This window comes from Sorex fumeus, unplaced genomic scaffold, assembly GCF_029834395.1.
Source record: "Sorex fumeus unplaced genomic scaffold, SorFum_2.1 ptg000098l, whole genome shotgun sequence".
Lineage (NCBI taxonomy): Eukaryota > Metazoa > Chordata > Mammalia > Eulipotyphla > Soricidae > Sorex > Sorex fumeus.
The window spans coordinates 32,170,112-32,191,014 of NW_026606155.1; the positions used below are offsets into that span (position 1 = coordinate 32,170,112).

Consider the following 20,903-nt stretch of genomic DNA (forward strand, 5'->3'; position numbering starts at 1 on the left):
AAGAATGTGGCAGAAAGAACCAAACAAATGAACTCATGAATTTGTTATGGATTATGTGTGGGTGGTGAGAGAAGGGTAGGAACTGTCAGGTGATTTTTAAAGATCGAGACATTTTAGTGGAATAGAAGAGTGAGCAGGTATCTAAAGGAATAGTGGCTAGCAGAGTAATTCGTTATTTCTTATTTTAGAACTAGGAAAGGTACTAGGAAGGGTGACTTGAGAGCCCAGAAAAGAAAAAGAAAAAGAAATCCAGTGACTTCTGAGAGAAACTTCATTTCACCATATTAGCATTAAGGTCAGATTGCTGAAAACAGGAAAAACTTTTCTAGGCTAGATAGATTTGCTGCTGATTTCAAAACTATGGAGTAATGGTAGCCAATTTAAGAGCAAGTGACATTAAGTCCTGCTTCAATGCAAGATAATTTGGTGGGGTGGGAATTGGCACAAGTCTGTCACTGTCACTATCCTCCCATTGCTCATTGATTTGCTCTAGTGGGCCCAGTAATGTCTCCATTGTGAGACTTGTTACTGTGTTTGGCATATCATATTGTGTTGATACTCTCAGTAGCTTGCCAGGCTCTCCAAGAGGGGCAGAGGACTCAAACCCAGGTTGGCCGCATGCAAGGCAAATGCCCTACTGCTGTGCTATCGCTCCAGTTGATATATGTATGTATATATATATATATATATATATATATATATATATATAATCTGAGGTGCAAGCCTAATATATATATTCTTAGGTACAAGCCTAAGAATATATATTTTGTCTAAAACCTGTTCAAAGATTGCAGGTGATAAAGAAATGCTAGCCCAGTATTGTCAGACCTTCTGATTTTTTAAAAACAAAAAAAAGTTTAAATTCATACAAAATTTCCAAATTATTAAGTGTTGTTTACCAAATTACAGGAAAACTAGGAGTGTGAACTGATGGAATCATATGTGGATAAAAATTTGGTCCTTCCTCTGTTTTTCATATACTGGTGTCCCTGCTTGGGGATGTTTTTTCCCCAGTTGTCTAACTTGTCACTGTCCTCCTGTTGCTCATCGATTTGCTCGAGCAGGCCCAGTAACGTCCCCATTGTGAGACTTGTTGTTACTGTGTTTGGCATATTGAATACGCCACGGGGAGCTTGCCAGGCTTTGCAGTGAGGGCCAGATACTCTTGGTAGCCTGCCGGGCTCTCTGAGAGGGGCAGAAGAATTAAACCCGGGTCAGCCGGCCGGCAGTGCGCAAAGCAAACACCCTACTACTGTGCTATAGCTCCAGCCATGCTTGTTCTTATTTTCCAAGTTTGATTCAGTTGTCAATGACTCAAAAACGTTTTTCTCTGAACCCTCTTACATGCATGTGTCCCTCACCTTCCTCTCTGCTATGCTAGTTCCTTGTGGGTCTTCTGTGTATTCAGTCTCATCCTTTGCTTGCTTGTCTATCTTCTGGCCTGCAAGCTCTTTCAGGCATGGTCTGTCTTCCTCTCTCATCACTGCATCCCACACCTTAGTTGTAAAATGCCCCTCATAAAAACAAGGTGGGTATGGGTTATCTTTTCAGTTACAAAGAGTATAATGAGGATTTCAGTTGATTAACAGGATTGAGCATTGATTGCAGAAGCTTTTCAGCAATTTTGCTACTTTAATTACTTTCATTTTTTACTTCTGTGGGGACACAGGGCTGGAGCGATAGCACAGCGGGTAGGGCGTCTGCCTTGCACGCAGCCAACATGGCCGACCCGAGTTCGATTCCTCCGCCCCTCTCGGAGAGCCCGGCAAGCTACCGAGAGTATTCGATATGCCAGACACAGTAACAACAAAGTCTCCAATGGAGACGTTACTGGGCCCGCTCGAGCAAATCGATGATCAACGGGAAGGCCTTTACTTTACTTTACTAATTACTTTCATGGTTCACCCTGGGCATATGCTACCAACTCCACAGACAATAAAAGTTAAAATCAAGAATGAGTATAACAACAACAGCAGCAACAACAGCAAAGATACAGGGCTGAGAATATGAAAAAAGAGGTAAAAAAGAGGTAAAAAACAAAAAAATGAAAGTGAAAAATATTTTAATTAAGAAATTCCGTGGGGCCAGAGTGATACTACAGCAGCTAAGGCACTTTTCTTGCACATAACTGATCTAGGTTTAATTCCTGGCACCATATATGGTCCCCGTAATACTCTAGAGTTATGAAAGAATGCACAAGAATGATAATCTTAGAGCTGAAGACTACCAACGTTTTTGGCACATAGTAGGTGTTTTATCTGTTACTATCAAATACAGTAGCAATATTGATATATACAAATGGGCAAACCATGGGAGAGTGAGACTAAAGAAGAACCCAATAATGAAAAGAGGGAAGGTAAAACAGGGAGAACAATGAATATTTATTATAAGTTGGCACAAGGATTTTATGTAAATGTTGTCTCTGGAGTATTAAGAATTGTAAATATGTATGAAATGAAAATGTCCTTTAAAAATAAAGTGATCCCTTTGAGATCAAAATGAAATGACAGATAAAAAACTGCTTTGGAAATTGAAAAGTACTGGACCAAAGGAATTGGATAGAAAAAAACCCCCTGAAATTGCCTAGGGTCCAAGTAAGGGGAAGAATATTCAGTATATTGAAAAAGAAGCCCTGAAGTGAAGGACTATACTTTGCAGATTACAGGAAGAGACAGATAAAACGCATAGACATATCCTAGTCCTGCCATTTTCTAAGGAACTGACCTGATCCTCTCTGAGTCTCAGTTTCTTCGAGGAAAGGAGAGATAATGATATACACACCTCAGGGCATGCTGTGAAGATTAATTAAGACAAGACATGGAAAGCACTTGGCATGAAGCCTGGCACACTTGCAAACCCTCCATAAATGTGGACTGTTATTATAAACTGCTTGACAGGAAAGTCAGGGAACAGAGAAACTTAAAGCATCTATAATTACATGAATTGTGATGAAACAAGTTAAACTCTTGCTTGGTTTTATTCTAAATTGGATCTTGTAAGCTAAACATGATTCTCTCTGTATCTGAGAGCAGTTGCTAGGAGAAACTGGCAAGAGGCAATGAAGTGACGAATTCAGCCATTGTTCCTAAAATAAGTACAAAAATGAGCTGGAAGGTTTTAGACTCCCTTTTTCAGAGATTAAGGAAAAAAAATAAACCCAACAAACCAACAACTTCCTAAATGAGAAGTCAGGCTAGGACACTGACAGAATGATGGTGGGAGAGAGGCTGAGAGCAAGGAACACAGAAGTCAAGCTGCTGGAAAAAGTTGGTGCTGAACTGATGGGATCTTCCCAATGTGAGACATACAGAGCTGGGAATCACATACAGTGAGGTGTGGCACTCTGTGTTTGTGTACCACAGTGGAAGGATGAAAGCTGAGTTTGGGGGGAAAGGTTGGAGAACTTAGAGATATGGACTCTTTTTGCTGGAGGAGAAAGAGACGATTGGAGGAGATAGGCTACTCTTTGGGGAGGTGCATGGGATGACATTCACAGATCCAGATTAGAACTGTGTGCCTTTGCTGTGATTACCTGTTTGAACCAAACATGTGGATTTCCTTAAGAATCTCTTTTCTCATCTGAAGATGAGATAAGCACTGTTTAAAAGGGTTTAAGAAGGTTATCATGAAGTGAGACAGGGCTTATAAAACAGAGTATCCTAAGAAATCCACGAATGACTCCATATAAAAAGTTCTGACGTGGCTATTCACAGACAGTCTCTAAAGCATTTTGAGACATCTGCATGTATCACATCCACCAAAACATTTTAACACTTCATTTGATCTTCCTCAGTAGGACAGAAGATTTTTCAGTTTTTTTAGGTTCAAGCAATTTTTTGACGGATTTTGAACTAGGTTTTAGTTTGCTTACAGTTTGTAATTGTTGTACCATGCCAATAAAGTAGTGAAAATTTCTCTCTATGTTTTTCTGTATTAATGACTGGATGATTTGAAATAAATGGACTTAATTTTATGGTAATTTTTGTCATTGTTTATTTACTTTCAATCTTTATTTAAAGTCTAGGAACAGCTAGCTCAAAATGCTGGAGCACATCTGCATGTGGGAAGCCTAGGTTCGATCACTGGTATTTCATGGTCCCCCGAATACCTTTGAGAGTGATGCTGAGCACTGAGCTTGAAATGGCTCCTAAGTCTACTGGGTGTAGCCCCAAAATGAAAAAACAAAGTAACCTAAATTTTAAGGTTGGGTTTGTGACTGTACCAGTCTTGCATGTGTGAGATCTTGAATTCCATCCCCAACCCTGCAAAGGCAAATAACCCAAAACACAGTTTCATCTTATTTACTTCTGAATGCACTTTTTAAGTTTTTGGATCCATAGGCAAGTTTTATTAGGATACACACACTGTCACACACTGTCCTCCCATTGTTCATCGATTTGCTAGAGAGGGCCTAGTGACATCTCCATTTAGAGACTTGTTGTTACTGTGTTTGGCATATTGAATACATCATGGGTAGCTTGCCAGGCTTTGCCATGTGGGCGAGATACTCTCGGTACCTTGCCGGGCTCTCTGAGAGGGGCAGAGGAATTGAACCTGGCTCAGCCGGGCTGGCTATCCACAAGGCAAACACCCTACCGCTGTGCTATCACTCCAGACCCTTTATTAGATAAGTACATATATTTTTGTTAAAGAAGATATTATTATAATTATTATTACACTTGAAGAGAGTAAGTCCTCACTCTCTGTGGCATGCATTTACTGCAGGGTTAGTTATTTTAGAAAATAAAAGAAACTTCTGAAAACTCTGACATGAGTTTGTGACCAAGTCAATGATGAGGTGGATTCAGGGTATGGAAAAATGACATCGAAGAGTCTTCTTGTATAAGAACCTCTTTCTTCTGTTGCCCATTTTTGAGTCTGTGTGCAGTAGTTAAGTAATCAAGGGACAAAGATTCAGTTTCAGAAAAGTACTTTCTAAAGCGTTTCCCCTACAGCATCACTATCAAGGTTAGGTTAGGAAGGTCTATGCAATCTATTGTAGCAGTGAAGCAAGTTCCTATTATCTGAGTGTAGCCAACAGAGTTATCCCAATTAACTATCTCTTGGGTGTGTCTACATTAGTTTTCTCTTTGGTTGTTGTGGCACAATTTAAATTTTCAAAGTGGCTCTTAATATGATGAGAAATATCATACAGATATAATCCTGTCAGAGGCCATTTTTAACTTCCTTTAAGAAAATCATAAGATACTTTTTATGGATGGGGTCACTGAAATGAGTTACACCAATCATCAACATGAATTTTCAAATAAATACCAAATGACTCCCTTTGTTGATGCTAAAGATAGGCAAATGGATTATAGAGGTTGTTAAACAATAATGGCTTTGACTATTTAATTTCACCAAGTCTCTTAATAAGAAACAGACAGTGCAGGCTGATAAGAACAACCTGAAAGCAGATCCTTTCAGAATGACTAGAATTGAGGGTAGAGTGCAGAGCAGAGAAAGGATTCCGAACTCATTGCACATTTGAGCAAAGCCTAGGAAGCTCACCGATTCCAAAACATACGCCAAGCTCTTCTCTCAACATACATTTACAACTAAATTCCAACCTGACTGTACCGTTTTTGCAAGCTTCACACCATGCTCGTAAGTGAGAGGTTTCTCTTTCATGTACAGCAAACGGGCCAAGGTTTTGGGGTCATCGCGGAGATCAATCTAGCAAAAAAAAAATACACATGTGCTCACTTATTTTTTTCAGACCTTTCCAGATATGTTAAACTTTGATCTCATAAGGATTCCGCCCCCCCATCCCTTTATCATTTATGAAGCTTTAAAGAACTTCTCCTTTAAGGAACCACATAGACTCACAAATGCATTGTGGGCTGTGAGGCAAGTTCTAAAGAGGAGCTTCTCAAGGATTTGTCAAGGAATAAGCACTAATATTTTGAAGGGTAGAACTACTTTGAAAATAGCCTCATGGTTGAACTTACATATGATTACTTGTTGTTTTCTTTTTTTTTTTTTTTGGTGTCATACCTGGCTATGTTCAGGGTTTATTTTTGGCTCTGTGCTCAGAAATCACTCCTGGTAGGGCTGGGGAGGAGGGTCTATGTGATGCTGGGGATACCAAATAATTTAACAAAATACTATAGTTGCTATAGGTCTCACTAGTCTGTGAACCCTTTCCTATATGAGTGGGCACATACAGACTTGAGTCTAAAAGAAAAAAGAAAGTATTTATAAACTAAGGTCTTATTTATAAGCATATTGCCCAGCTTTGTATGTTTTGTGGCTTTTATTATTATTTTGACCTTAATTGTTCAGTGTACTGTTTGTTCTAAAATAGACTCAAGTCATACAAAGACTTTTGCATATTCCTGTATATATCTGGCAGTGGTAATCCAGGACCAATCAATATGATGAAAAATTATGACTTGGAATTAAGGCAAGCAGATTTGATTTAAACACACTATTATCTTTGAGAGTGACTATATTATGATTTATGAATGTATTAATTATCTATTCATGTCTTCTCTTGGAAATAGCTTTTATTCTGTTTTCTGAAAATTTCTCTTTGTAGGTAGAGTATAAAATGTGAATTAGAAGCATCAGTCTATGAAACAGAAAACAATGAAGTCTTGCCACATTATTACACACTTGGGATAGTTATATGGGTTTTAATAAGGAAAAAATGATAAATTTAAAGATCATGGAACATGATTTAATATATTTGTCCAATCGACTTACATTTGGAAGTTCAAAGTATGAAATTTCATTTGCTTTCAAATACTTTAAAAGTTTCTAAGTAGCAGCTTCATTTATCTGATACATCTGTCTTAATTGTCCCATTTCCTCACCAAACCCCCAAAATGTGGACTACCACAGGGCTTACAGTGAATGGTGGAACTTTCAGGGTTTATTTTAAGTCCTTTCCCTGGAGTGTTATTAAGGAGTTTCTGATATAATGTGCTTATTTATATTGCTGGAGTCATTTTGACATTCATATCTGTTTTGTGGCATTAAAGCATTGTGGTTTTAGACATAAAACAATGAGCTGACACATGCAAGTGGCATCTTCATCTCATTCCTTTGATTCATAGCTAGAGAAGGGTAATTTCAAAAATTATTTTATTATTTAAGCATGAGAAGTTAAGAGATTTATTTTTAAAGGCTTTATCAAAAGTTCCAGAATCAAATAGTTCTATGATATTTACAGCTATCAGCTAAATAATCATGCTAAATAATTTAACTAAATAATTTAACTTATTGTTGGGCCACACCTGGGTTTGCTCAGGGGTTACTCCTGGCTCTGCACTCAAGGATCGCTCCTTGTAGGCTTGGGAGATCATATAAGAGGCTGGGGATTGAACTCTGGTCAGCCATGTGCAAGACAAATGCCCTATCCACTATACTATCTCTCCATCCCAATCATGCAAATTGAAGAACTGTTGTTGACAGAGTTGATCTATCTGAGACCCTTTTCTATAGTGTTTGATAAAACAGGATATTTTGCTGTCCTTTCACCCATTGTCCCACCCTGCCACCCTCAGCCTTTGAACCTGTGTCCCTATGAGGACATAAGGCACATGGGGCATGCAATCCTTCAGCTCAGGGACCCATTCCTCCTGGACATTGTGGTAAGAGGCAGGATTCACAACAGAGAAGCAGATCAAAAACACATCAGTGTTGGGGTAGGAGAGCGGCCTCAGTTGGTTGTAGTCCTCCTGCAGAAAGAACAAAGAGTTCATTCATCAAAGTAATGTGGTTTCTGGGGATCCTTAAAGCACCATGTGAACTCCTTCCTTCTCCCACCCTAGATTCATATGACTCACGATATGACCAGCAGTAAAAGGAGGCAGTGAGTAAAATAAGTTTTTTTTAATTGCTGTCTTTTAAAGTTAAACATCTTAGTTTAGGTAACATGGGTACAGTAGTGCTAATATTTGTAGTTTTGGTGTACCATTACTGCACCTCACTACCACCAAAATGCCCAAGATCCTCCACTATTATCCTTATGTCATTTCTAGTCCATCTCTTCACTCACTCCCACAGCTCCCTCCACTGTGTGGCATTCTCAGTTTTGTAATTCAGGGCTAAAGGTTTGTCATTGTTCTGCACTATCTATTTCCTTGTCTTGTTTCTTAATATACTACAGATGTGTGGAATCCTCTGTTATTTATCCTTGTTCCTCTGATCTATTTTGCTTGCCTTCCAGTTCCTTGCATACTGTGGTGAACTGCAAGATGTCCTCTTTTTGGAAGCCGCGTAATATTCCATTGTATATTTATTTATACCACATCCACCTGTCATTGAACATTGGGGTTGTTTTCATATCCCGGCTATTTTCCTAAGTGCTGCAGTGCACCCAGGTGTGCATATATCTTTTCAAATTAATGTTTTGGTATTTGGGGTTAGATGCAAGAAGCAGAGTTGATAGACCATATGGAAGTGCTAGTCTTAACGTTTTTGGAGAAATCTTACTGTTTTCCACAGAGGCTCTACTGGACAACATTTTCATCAAAAGTGACGAAGGCGTCCTTTTTCATCAAGTTTTGTATATAAATTATGAAATATCCCTTTTTAAGATTAACTTTAAAATTACTTGAATTGCTTTAAATAGATGATTCATATACTCTAAAATGCACCTATTTCATCTGTATTATTCAATATGAATTATTAAAATTCTTCAATAACATTGAAAATATATTGAATATGGATTTAAGTGAGTGGGCCATTGGCCAGAACTTAAACATTCCTTAAATAATTTCTAAAAATTTCATTCAAATTTATTTCATAGTAAACTGAAATGTCAAGCAAAGAGCTGTTGTCAAATTAGACACCACAAAATCTAATTTTAGAGAAATATGTCTTGTCAGAATTTGAGATTTGTTTCTAAGTTTTCTTCAAGGTTGTGGTGTGCCTAATAAACAATTGCCAGCTTAATTATTTTTTTCTCCAAAGATTTTTCAGACTAGAATAGGCTCTGGCTAAAGAGTTCTTGGTTACGTCAAATGTTTATGTATGTACTATTTGATGGAGGATTAGAAAGACAATGTAAAACTTTAGATCATTTCAGCTTTGGCAAATGTCAGCAAGTATGAGTAATGTTTTAGGGGAATATAGGGTGAAATCTGCTATTTAATTAGAAAGACTGATATATTTTTGCAGAATATAGAAGCCAAAAGTAGCCATTCTTTTGCATGTATATATAATCTACGTAGACCACTCTCACCTAATACAGCATGACATGTTCATTCCCATTAACAATTCAGATATGTACATATACATACATGTACTCTACGTGCATAGATACCACACCTATAAGTTTATATTTTTTATGTAAGTTTACACACCTATTAATTTACACTTTTTTTCATGTGTGCATAGAGGTATGGGTGACATATCAATTCATTCATCAGGGCCTCCTAGCATTAAAACATAGAACTCATATATGCTCATTACAAAAAAAAAAGAAACTTACCAAGGCACAAAGAGAAGTAAAACTTTGTTTTCTTCTTCTAGGTGATAGACTAGTTTTCCCTCTTCTCAAAGGGAACCACTATCTAACAATATCCTTCCAAATATTTTATTTTTTAACATTCATATATGACAGGTATGTGTTTATTTAAAAAGATAAGTCAGCTATTTTGACTCAAATATTTATACAGTTGTTTGTGTAATAAATTATATTGTCGTACCACTTCTTTTTAACTTACTCTGTCCCAGATGTTAAAATCTATCAGTCTCTCATAATGCCTTTATGAAGAGGCTTGTACATAGACATGAAAATATGTGACTGGAAGGAAGTCCTTTACAAGGTTAAGTGAGGCCATTTCTGCTTGGTGATCATGCATTGACTGAATCCTTAGTTACCTGGAATCCCCAGCACACTGGGACTCAGTACATATGGATGCCACATGATTACTACTGTAATAACATCTAAGCAAAGTTTACTTAAAATGCAATGCAAGGTAAAAGGATGCTGAAAAATCTTAATGCATCTCCGATGAATGAATAGTCATTACAGAGGGCTTTTGGGGCGGGCTGCTGACTGCATGTCCATCAAGTTGGGCCCATGTGTGTTTAAGTATGTCTGTAAGGCATTGGTGGTGGGGAAGAAAGACAACCCATTTCTTCTCACTGGCCCCTCCTCTGTACATCACTAGTCCTGAAAGCCACATCTGTTGCTTGTGGCCTCTTCCCCTCTCCTTCCTCTCATAGGCTTCCCTTAGGGAGATGCTGTGAGACCCACAGATGAATAAACTCTTCTTCCAGTCTACAATCTACAGCTGGTCCTGATACCACCTGCCTCTTCCATTTCATCATCCCACCTGAGTTTACCTAAATGTTGCTGTGATCAGATTGGATTTTTACTGTTTCCCTAGCAAATATTTTATAATTGCCACCAAGTGGTCATATCAACAATGACCTTCAAAGGGACATGGTATTTCTGTGGGTCATTTGCTGTATGTTAATTTTATTAGAATCCCCTGGGGATAATTTAAGAACATATTGCTGCCTGGTAGTCAATTACTTGCCTTTCCCTTAACTAATTTGGAACCAATTAATTCTGGAGATGTGCTTGGATATCTGGCAGTCTCTTTAATTGGTTCAGGGTTAGCATGGAGTTGAGGTCTGATTGACCTCACCATCATATTTATCGTCATTGGCGGAGAACACATCAGAACTTTTAACTGTCAGACACTGTTTCAAGGACTTAGGCATAGAATTTTCACAAGAGCATTGAAGATATGGCACCATCAACACCCATAATTTATAGAAGAGGGAGAAAGGATTCAGAGAAATTGAGCAATAGACGAGTCACAAAGCTTTTGTATATCAGGATGAGTGACTTCCCCGAACTCACTTCTAGTTCTTAATTGTACCCCATTTTTTGGATTAAGATAATACTTTTAAATGAAATATTAATGACTTTCTTCAAAAATTCCATTGATGCAGGAATCTTAATATAGATGTGATTTTTTTTTTTTTAATTCAGGGTTCTAAGAAATGTTAGGCCTCGGAATGGATTCAATGATCTATTGTAGGATCTGCAGCTGCTTGTAATAACCACCAGATGGCAGCAGACACTGTCTATTTAAACTCTGAGGGGAGGAAAACAACCCATGAAAAAATTAAAGTCACAATCTGATAAGCAAATAGCAAGTGGTCCAAAAGGATCATATTTGCTTGGTTCTTTATCCAGAAGCTATCAAAGGAATTGCGATTACCTTATGGGAAAGTTAGGAAAACCATGGGTTGCTGGGGTGACTGCAGGTGGGCCCCAGGGGAAACTTGGTTTTATGATTATTTTCCCTCCTGGCAGAATCAACAAGGCCCTAGTGAGCTCTGGTCATATCTTTCATTGAACTTTCTCCTGCTCTGTATCCTGTATCTCTCCCTGTGAAAACTGCTGTGAAATTCTATTTAAGATAAGCTAATTGACTACGGAATGTCTAGCACTGTTTTAACGATGCTAAGATGAACTATATGGGGTAAATATGATTTAACCAACCAGCTGGGGAAAGAAAATAAAAATAAGAGCAATCTTATTTTCAAAATAATGCAATCTCTGCAAGTGAGACAGATGTCATTTCTCTTGCTTTTGGTTAGCTAATTTGATAAAAGAATAATGCAGAATATGCATCTGCCCGGATTGGAGAAATGCAAAGTAAAGGCGTGAAGAGGCCTTAGAGATTAGTTAGAACAGTGGTTCTCGAATCAGGTTTCCAGACAATAGCCTAGGCCTCACCTCGTCTAGATGGATTAAATGACTGTATCAGGACTGCAGAGCAAGTATACCTTGGAAACAGGCCCATACCTGGACTAGTCAGGGTTCATGTCAATTCCCTTAGCCACTGGCTGTGGTTATGAAACATGGAAGTGGGGCGGGCGGGGACACAGAGTTAATTAGAGGAAATGTCCCCTTGATTCTGAAGGTGTGTGGGTACAGGCTATAGGATTTGAATTTTTTCCTGATGGTTTAACATGTTGACACCAGCTCAGCAATTTGTATTTCCCACTACCTGGGGGCTTCATGACTAGTGGTCTGCTTTGCCAGATGGCACCAAGGTAAAGTGTACTATGGAATTTTGGCAACAAACACTATTTCTATTGGCACAGTCTGTCCAGTGGACATCCTGGTGTGAGCCACTGGTGGCATGCACTGGTTGATGAATGCCTTCTTCTTATTTATTTATTTATTTATTTATTTTTTTGCCACTGAGCATGTTTGAGCCTTAATTGGGTGAGCACATTTGAAAGAATGTAGAAGAGCTTTGTGGAGCTGATATTTGAGGGTTGAAGAACTGAATTTTTGTGCCTCTGGAAGACACCAAATTTTAAACTCAAAGTCTGAGAAGGGTTGTCCTAGGGCTGGAGTTGACAGAGGCTAGCGTGGGGGTGGGAATGTGGGGATCAGGAGGGAATGGGGAAGAAGCTTTTGAGTGCTTTCTCCTCAGCTCACTACAAAAACTGGAGGCATCTTGGAGGCAGACCTGCTCAGACTATGGGTAGTTGTTGAGGAACAACTCAGTAGATGGGTCAGACTTCTGGGTTCCCTGTATGTTGGGAGCAGATGTGTCAGGGGGCACAGGCAGGAGATGAGTGAATCTGTTAGACATGCAAACCATCCCTGTCACATGGGCTGAATGCAGGGAACTCTGGGACAACACTGTTGAGAATCCATGTTCCAGTGCCCCAGAGATTCTCATTTCTCCCTGACTGGATCAAGGCACCCCCTGGTCTGGGATGAAACCCTGATATAGTTTGAGTGAGTTTCCAGGTTCTGCTGGTGCTACTGGAGGACTCAGGAGAGAAGCGGCGAGCTCGCCCTTTTTCTTGCCTAGGCTCCATTCCTAGTTCTCTGGCAAATAGATTTCTGCTTCTAAGTCCTCTTAAGTTTAGTGGTATTTATCTCAGAATTTCAGCACGAGTGGTTGTGTGTGTGTGTGTGTGTGTGTGTGTGTGTGTGTGTGTGTTGGAGTCACAGGGCCCAACCAGCACTTCTCGAGGACTGGTGGTTCAGTGCAGTGCAAGAACCTGAGGATGCATTGCTGCTCAGACCTGTGCCCAGGATTCCAGCACTGAACTTGGTGATACTTGGGGGGGGGGGGGGCGGGAACCACGGGGCATCAGAGATCAAACCCACATTCCTCACATGTACCTTGACCATTGTCCTATCTTTCATTCCCTTATTTTCATTTCTTTCCCATAAGTATACAGTTGGGCTTAGCTTAAAGAAGCCCACGCAACTCTCTTAGGGCAGGAGAAATGCAGAGAGATAAGAGCACGGATTTGGGAAAAGACATAGTTTGCAAGTTTCAAATCTACCATCATGCCTATCAATCTGGATGATCTTGCCTAGGCTCTCTCTGCCTTAATTTCCTTATTTGTCAAATGAGGTAGATAAGAATGTTTGTCTCATAAGATTGCTATAGGAAAATGTTACCATTTTGAGATCACTTAGGACTGCTCAAGAGACCTAGGACTCAAAGCCAGATGTTTTCCCATTGTTGGCCAGCAATGGTGCAAAGGCATCTCATCTCCTTCTCTGAGAACCCCTCACCTACATAAGCAACATAAGCAAAGACTATGGTCTGGTTGGGTCACCAAGAGCCCAGAATTTGGCATCGACCAGATAGTGGATAAGAATCTGTCATCCAATGTCAACCAGAGAGGTCAGGCCTGATTTATTGCTCCAAGACTCAGAGCTGAGTCTTGACTTTTCCTAGACTGGGTAGTGATGAGACCTAAATGCTTTAAAACTCCAATTGCTCCTCTGAGTCAGGTCCCCAGAGCCCATATTTTTTTTATAATTTGGGGAGAAGATCATGAACTAAGTTTACTTCTACCAGTAACTAGTCTTATGAGTACATTTCTTCCTGGTCCTGCAAAATGCACACTTCTAAAATCATATCAAGATGTATGCGAAGAAGAAAAGTTGAGTTATTCATTGAGGAAAAATAGTCATTTTGTAGTATTTTGGAAAAATTTCTAAAGAAGGTCAAGGATAATTCCTGGGCTCCAAATGGTGCCAACAGAATCAGCTTATAGCAAAGGGGAAGGCTCCTGTTCTCCCCGGGGAACATGGGGTGGTCATTAATGAGCTCTGGCCACCCTCACCTCTTGGCCTCACCACAGCCATTCCCAAGAAAGTGGCTTCATGACTTAATGAGGATGGGGGGGGGACGGCCTTGCTGAGAGGAGGGCACAGCCATTGGCCTTACTGCTCTCACACCCACACTGCATTGGGGCTGGCATTTCTCCTAAACACACACTATTTGTGCTTTTTATCCTGGAGTGCCATAAATTTATGGGTTTGCTTTGCTAAAAAAAAAAAAACCCAGATACCCTTGAAACCAGGAGATTCTCCTTCCTCTCTAACTGCCGCCACCTCTGTAAACACTGCTTTGGAGGTGTGCTGACCTTGGAATTGGGCCTGGAAGGCAACAATGTGGAGCAGTCCCCGTTGCTTGTATATAGATGAGGGGCTCCCTGTGAAGAATCATTAAGGCATCTTAGTGCCATGGCTGGCTCTGGGCTAGGCAGTGGCAGTGGCCTGGGAGGGAGCCTGGCTCTGAGCCCTGGCCTGGGAAAGCAGCTTCTCCCAGCGTGGATTTCCTCTGCTGGCCAATGTCCAGACTTGGCTGCCATGTCCCCGCCCCAGCATCCTGCTCTCCCCTGGGTTGCTCCCGTTGCACCTAAACAAACTGGGCTGCATGTACGTTATGGAAAAGTTGACTCTGAGACACTCCGTAGCCGAGCCAAAGATCTGAAAGTCTTCAGAGGAACTTCAGAGGAAGCAAAGTGCAAGTTTTGGTTTGTTTCAGGGGGTTGTTGTTATTGGGGCTCAAAATTAAAACCAGCAGCTGCCATGTGCAAGGCAGTGTAGCCTAGTGTGTTCACTAGAGATTGATTTCAGCAAATGTGTGCCTGGTTTGTGGAAGAGGCTCAGGCTAGGCCCGTGGGACGGCGTGGTTTCCGAGGCCCACCAAGTGCTGTAAAGTGGAGGACTCCGGGTCAAATGATTTTGTCCAGCGCTGATCTTAGGAGTAGAAATAATGAGTTCTAAATTCTGAAATATGACCGCCTTTCCTAACACGTGTTTCTAGAGGCTGTTTCAGTTAATTCTGACCTGAGGTTAGCTGTAGATGAGGAGAAGGGGCATGGTTTCTTGGTTTACTCATGTAGGAAAATCTAATTATTCACAGCAAGTTCGGACTCTAGAGCCAGATTCTGAGATGTACTTCCTTTTAGTTGAGGAATTAATCAATTGGTTTAGAGATCACCTCCCTTTCCCGTTAGTAGCTCTGGCCAATTCAGTACATTTGAATTAATTATTGATGTTTATTAGTTAAGGTGTGGCATCTGTAATAACGGTGTATTTGATCTAGAGTTTCAATATTCTTTATTAATACCAATTCCAGATTCAGTATGACTGAGTGAATTTTGTATATTTTAGTTCCATACATTACTTTTTTACTGTACTATTCCTTGGCAACCTTTTATCTGAATTGCCTCAATATGTCACAGAAACTTGAATATAACTAGGAGGGTGGTTTACTCAACCTGAAACCGGGAATGGAAATTTTGGGACGAATTTGTTGCAAAAGCTCACAGTCAGAAAGGCAGAGCCATGGGAATCAGTTCCAGTAATGGCTGTTTTGTACTACACCCTCCTATTTTTAGGAACAATGTGTCAACTACCAAAGACTTCTCCAGCAGTGCTTCTCAAATTTTAATGTGCATACAAATCACCTAGGGATTTAAAAAAAATGAGTTTTCAGATTCAGTTGTCTGTAGATTGGAGATCCTGCCCTTATAAGACGTTCCCTGGCAGTATTGGTGGTTTTCTCAGAGAAACACATTTTCAGGGTCAACTTCCTAGCATGATGGTTCTCAAAATATGGGGTCTCAAGAAGTGCTATCACCAGGAAATGCTGATTCTTGGTCTCCTCATTGTCGAATCAAAAAGTTGCAAGCTGGTAGCTAGGTTTTAAGTAGGTTTACAGGTGATTCTGATGCAAATTCGTTTGAGAAGCATCATTCAACAAAATGAGCTTCACGTCTTTCTCTAGCATACTATATCCCAACATTTAATAGTTCCTGACTTTTAAACATTCTCTCTTGAGTTTAGCCTCAAACTGCTTCATTGCTCCAGTTCTTTGAGGAATTCTTGAATTCATCTTTTGAAGAATTGAATCACAGATGTGGAGAAGGACAGCTAAGAGGTGTTTTAAGCTTGAAAAAATTTTATTGTTTGCTCTTATATGTTTTGCTTCTAGCTCACTTTGAGAGTTTTTAAATTGTCTTTGATTTATTTCTATTATGTACTTGTTTCTTTAAAAAAAGATGTTTTGATTTCTTTTCCCTATACTTTTTTCTCTCCTATGAACCTTGGCCATCACTAATCTTTCAAAGTAAGTGGAGGAAGACATTAAAGTGGAAATTAAGTTGAAGAAATAGCTATAACTTAATGATTGAAATATTTTACTGGTGCTCACCACTTTTTCCCATCTCAGAGGTTTGGGTCATTCTGCTTTCTTTCATTTAGACGTTTGAGATATTTTTTTCACTGCCTTAGAAATTTAATTCCGCTACTAATCTATCAAACTTTTTTACTGAAAGAGACAGAGCAATGGGAAAGAGTAATTACACTCTACAACAAATTTTAAAACAGTTTTATTGGATTTAAAATTAAATAGAGGCCTGGGGAGGTTGCTCTGGGGGCAATTAATGCTCAGACACTAATGATGATCTTGAATCAAGCACTGAATAAGCATGAGGGCTTCAGAGAGCTCTTCAAAAGGCAAAGGAAACTGAGGTTGTAGAGTCAGACAACAATCCTTTCTGTACCGAACTCTTCAAATTGGATCAGTCATAAAATTGACCATGGGGAAAATATAACCTCCCCTCTCTTTTGAATGGGGACCAGCTAATGACCTAGAATTCTCATGAGAGTAAGTTACAACTCTGAGAGCCTTGTCCCTGTGTGGCTGGAATGATTCTGGGTGCTCGGGCAGCCATGTGTGAACTGCACTGTGGCCTTTGCAGCTCATTTCTGAGGAGTCCAAATAATTTTTCCTTTCAGGCAGTATGGTGCTTCCTTTCTGGTCACGCATCTTGGTATTGATATGAGAAATCAGCCTCTGCACCCTGCCCCCACCAGTTCCTGAGTTTAGCTGACCTAAGCAGCCTGTGTCTGTCAGGGGAAACTGGATGCTCTTAGAAGTTTTGAGTCTGAGGCTACTTTTCCCAGGTTCTCCCAGCCAGCCCTGCTCAACCGCAGTCTTTGATGTGCCGCAGCCATTTATATAGTGGTCCTTGCAAGTGCGCACAGAAATCCCAAAGAGAATTCCATTTATTTTTTCCCCCCATAGTACATAGCTTTCAAGTTGGGCAAAAGACATATTCCCCAGATAATTGTGGAAAAAAAAGCCTTGACAAATGCATAACTACAAATAACAATTACCAGGAAACTCACAGTGGGAAGGAGCACGGGTAAATGTTCACTCCAAAGGACTTAAGAAATATGAATTCAGACAAACTGAACAGCCTGCTGATTTTGACCTAAATAAATCAAACCAAGGCACATGGTAATAAAAGTTCTATCTAAAAATTAGACCATAGCCATCAATTATTTAACTGTTTCCTCTCCAGCTTGTGACATCAGCGACTTTTCATCGTTGTGATCTGGGGTTCAAGGAAAGAAAGCCCGGCTGGCTTTTTCACAGGCAGAGGCTCTGCTAACTGACTCAGTTCTGAGGCCTCTGGTTCCTGGCTTTCCATTAGGGTAGGCCAGGTCCTCCAATTGAAGAGTATTTCTAACAGAGAACATTTCCAGAATTTTAGTGAAAACAGCGTTAATCCCCAATTACCCAGGGGTTGACCTTTAGTTTTGGAAACACCTAAGATCCTGGTTTTTCTTATAACACTTAAAAAAAATTGGGTTGGGCTACATTCAGCTGTGCTTTAGGGCTTACTCCTGGTTCTGTGCTCAGTGGTCACTCCAGGCAGTGTTCAAAGGACCATATGTAATGCTGGGTATCACTCTGGTATTGTTCATACATAAGATTAATTCTGTGACCTTTCTCTAGTCTCTTCAGCTCCACTTCCAATATTTTATCTTCCTCCCACTCCCTACACTACCCATCCTTGATGTCTTTTTGAATCTTTCCACAGCATATTTCAAAGAAAGGTGAGCAAAGAATATAACATGAACAGAAATGGGTAAAACAGAAACTTATGAAGTTGACTCTGTAATCCTAAATCTGGAATTGATAATGATAGAAAGAAGTGGCCACTCTTGACAAATATGTTACTTTCATAATCATCAATGAATGAACCATTATCTAGCTATCAATAAAGTAATAACTTCATATTTCATAATTATAAATAATTTTGAGATATGTAGACTGTGCCATTGAATCATCATCAATAGATAGTAAATCATCATTAGGTCCTCATTGAGATAGATAACAAATTATCCCAAACGATCAAAAGAGATAATATCTGTATTATGAGTCCCACGCCTAGCCGAGTAGATCACTTTTTCCCTTCCAACACCTTCAATGAATAAAGATAATGAAAATGTACCTGTCCTGCAGTGTCATACAATCCAAGCAAATGCTGCTTGCCTCCCACAGTCACAGTAACTAGGGGGGAAGAGGAGAAGAGAGTACATTAAGGCAAGCTTCAATCAGGAGGCTTCACATCTCTCCATGCCAGCATCTCCCTGGGCAGCAGGAATAAGCATATGCCACACACATGTATATTCTAAACCAAGGCAGCAGCATGGTTTCCAAATAAAATGCAACCTTAGGCTGCAGTGAGCAGATGGACTGAGCCAAATCCAGGTTTTCTCATCTAAGATGAACATCATTGGTGTCTTAAGGCACTTCATAGTTTGCTTATTGTTCCTTATTAGGCCCAGCAAGATCAAACTTCAGAAGAAAACTAATGCTGAACTCTTTTCTCAGTTAGGTGATTTTCTTCTTCTGTTTGCAACCTGTCAGGATGTAGAACTGAGAGAGAAACTTCCTCTTTAGAAATCTGTCTTCTTTTTTGTCTTAGAAATCTTAACATGACACAGACAATAGAGTATTCCTATCTACTATCTATTTTGTAATCTATAAGACAAAGCTAATAATAACATGAAAATGGGTTACCACCTATTTTTAAAATAGTTAAAAAATAAATATTCACGTGATTTAGTTTAATTCATTCCAGTTTTGAAACAGTTGCAGAAAGAGATGTTGTACAGGTCTGATTTCACATACCTAAAGGATATATCGAGAATGAGAAGTAGAGAGTTTGATTTACCCAGCAGGTTTACTGATTTGCCAAGCAATTGTGTCCAAAAGTGAGAAGCAATAAAGGGACACTAAACACTCTATACATATCTGGAAATGAAATACAGTCTCAACTTGAAACGTAACTGAAATTGAACAGCTCAAATGCAAGAGTAATACGATTCTCCTGGTGAATGGAAAGAGCAAATTTAAATTTCCCCAACAGGTATTCTATTTTGGAAAAAGGAAGTAAAATATGAAGGAGAATATGATTCACACCACCTCTGTTGATTGAAAAAATGTGCAAATGCACTGGAGAGATGATTTTTTATTTCTCCTGCCATTAGCTGTGCAGGAAATAAAAGATAAGCTGAATACCAACCTTTTATAACCATACCTTTAACATATGCCAGCAAAATTTTTTAGTCTGCTACTCAAAGTAACTGATTGCATACTAATTTCACTTTCATTTGTGTTCGGATTCATGGGCTACATGTATGCAAGATACTTCTTAATGGCTGGTTCTCTGAAAAGCACTTACTAAAAGGCATAGGTTTGCTAGACATCAGGAACAATTTTTCTGCTTAGGTATTCCTGTTTCCTGCATCCCTCTCAGAGAGCCCGGCAAGCTACCGAGAGTATCCCACCTGCATGGCAGAGTCTGGCAAGCTTCCTGTGGCGTATTTGTATGCCAAAAACAGTAACAACAAGTCTCACAATGAAGACATTACTGGTGTCCTCTCGAGCAAATCGATGAACAATGGGAGGACAGTGGTACACTGCAGTGCTACAGATATTCCTGTGTTTAACTTGACAACATGACTGAAGCCACTCTAGATTAGTTTCAAAAGTATTTCTCAAGGTAGACCCAGCTGCATTCAAGCCTGGGACCAACGCTGACAGAAGAGGAAACATTTTTATTTCTTTCACATGTTAGGCTAGTGATGGGAAGGAAACTGAGACAGCGTGGCTCTGAGCTCTTGGTGTGGTTCAGTCTTCCCCTTCCTCCACTCTGAGCCCAGCCAGATGTTCTTGAAATCTGCCTAGAGGATTTCATTAATGACCGTTTCACAACCTCCTCATAGACCAGGAATGAAGGGAAGAACTCCAGCCATTACAACATGGAATTTCCTGCCTCTAGCCAGCCCAGTATATATGGGTTAGGAACAGCTGTTCCTGAGACCCATTGGCCTGTTCCACCCCCTACAGGCCCAGGGCCATCTGTGGAGCCAACATTTGAAACAAATAATCCTTGCAGTCCCACTGGGCCCTGTAAATATTTCTAAGCAATGGCTCTGACTTTTGTCATTGGAGCCCTGAAACTCCTGCTTGGGTTTTCTCAGAGAACAATCCTTCCTTTTAGCTTGCTTTTTCTTAGACCTGTGCTTTTGTCCCTCAGTGGCTTGGATGGGCCATGGGAGAATTTCCTTAGGCCTGAGGAAAGTTCCAGTTCTGGAAGGTGAGCCTTAAGTTCAGGAGGATGGGTCCTGGGCACAGCCTTCTTTGCTCTGCATCTTTTTCCTCCTCAAGGGTTAGTTGGTTTCCTGGCCAGTGTTCAGAATTGGGAACAGTTCTCTTGATATAACCTTTGTCCCCAAATGAGTGGAGATGAAGGATTTATTGGGAAAGCCTGGGAATGGTGAGATTTAG

General features: G+C 39.9%; 1 protein-coding gene across 1 annotated transcript in view; it reads right to left on the reverse strand.

Moving 5' to 3' along the window:
* Positions 1-20,903, reverse strand: part of RHOJ (ras homolog family member J) — a 116,257-nt gene that overhangs the window by 5,327 nt on the left and 90,027 nt on the right. Inside the window, exons 2-4 of the mRNA XM_056134372.1 lie at positions 18,559-18,617; positions 7,521-7,685; positions 5,581-5,676 (exon numbers count right to left, since the gene is read on the reverse strand). Coding sequence (XP_055990347.1) covers positions 5,581-5,676; positions 7,521-7,685; positions 18,559-18,617 — 320 coding nt within the window. The remainder of the gene's footprint in view (positions 1-5,580; positions 5,677-7,520; positions 7,686-18,558; positions 18,618-20,903) is intronic.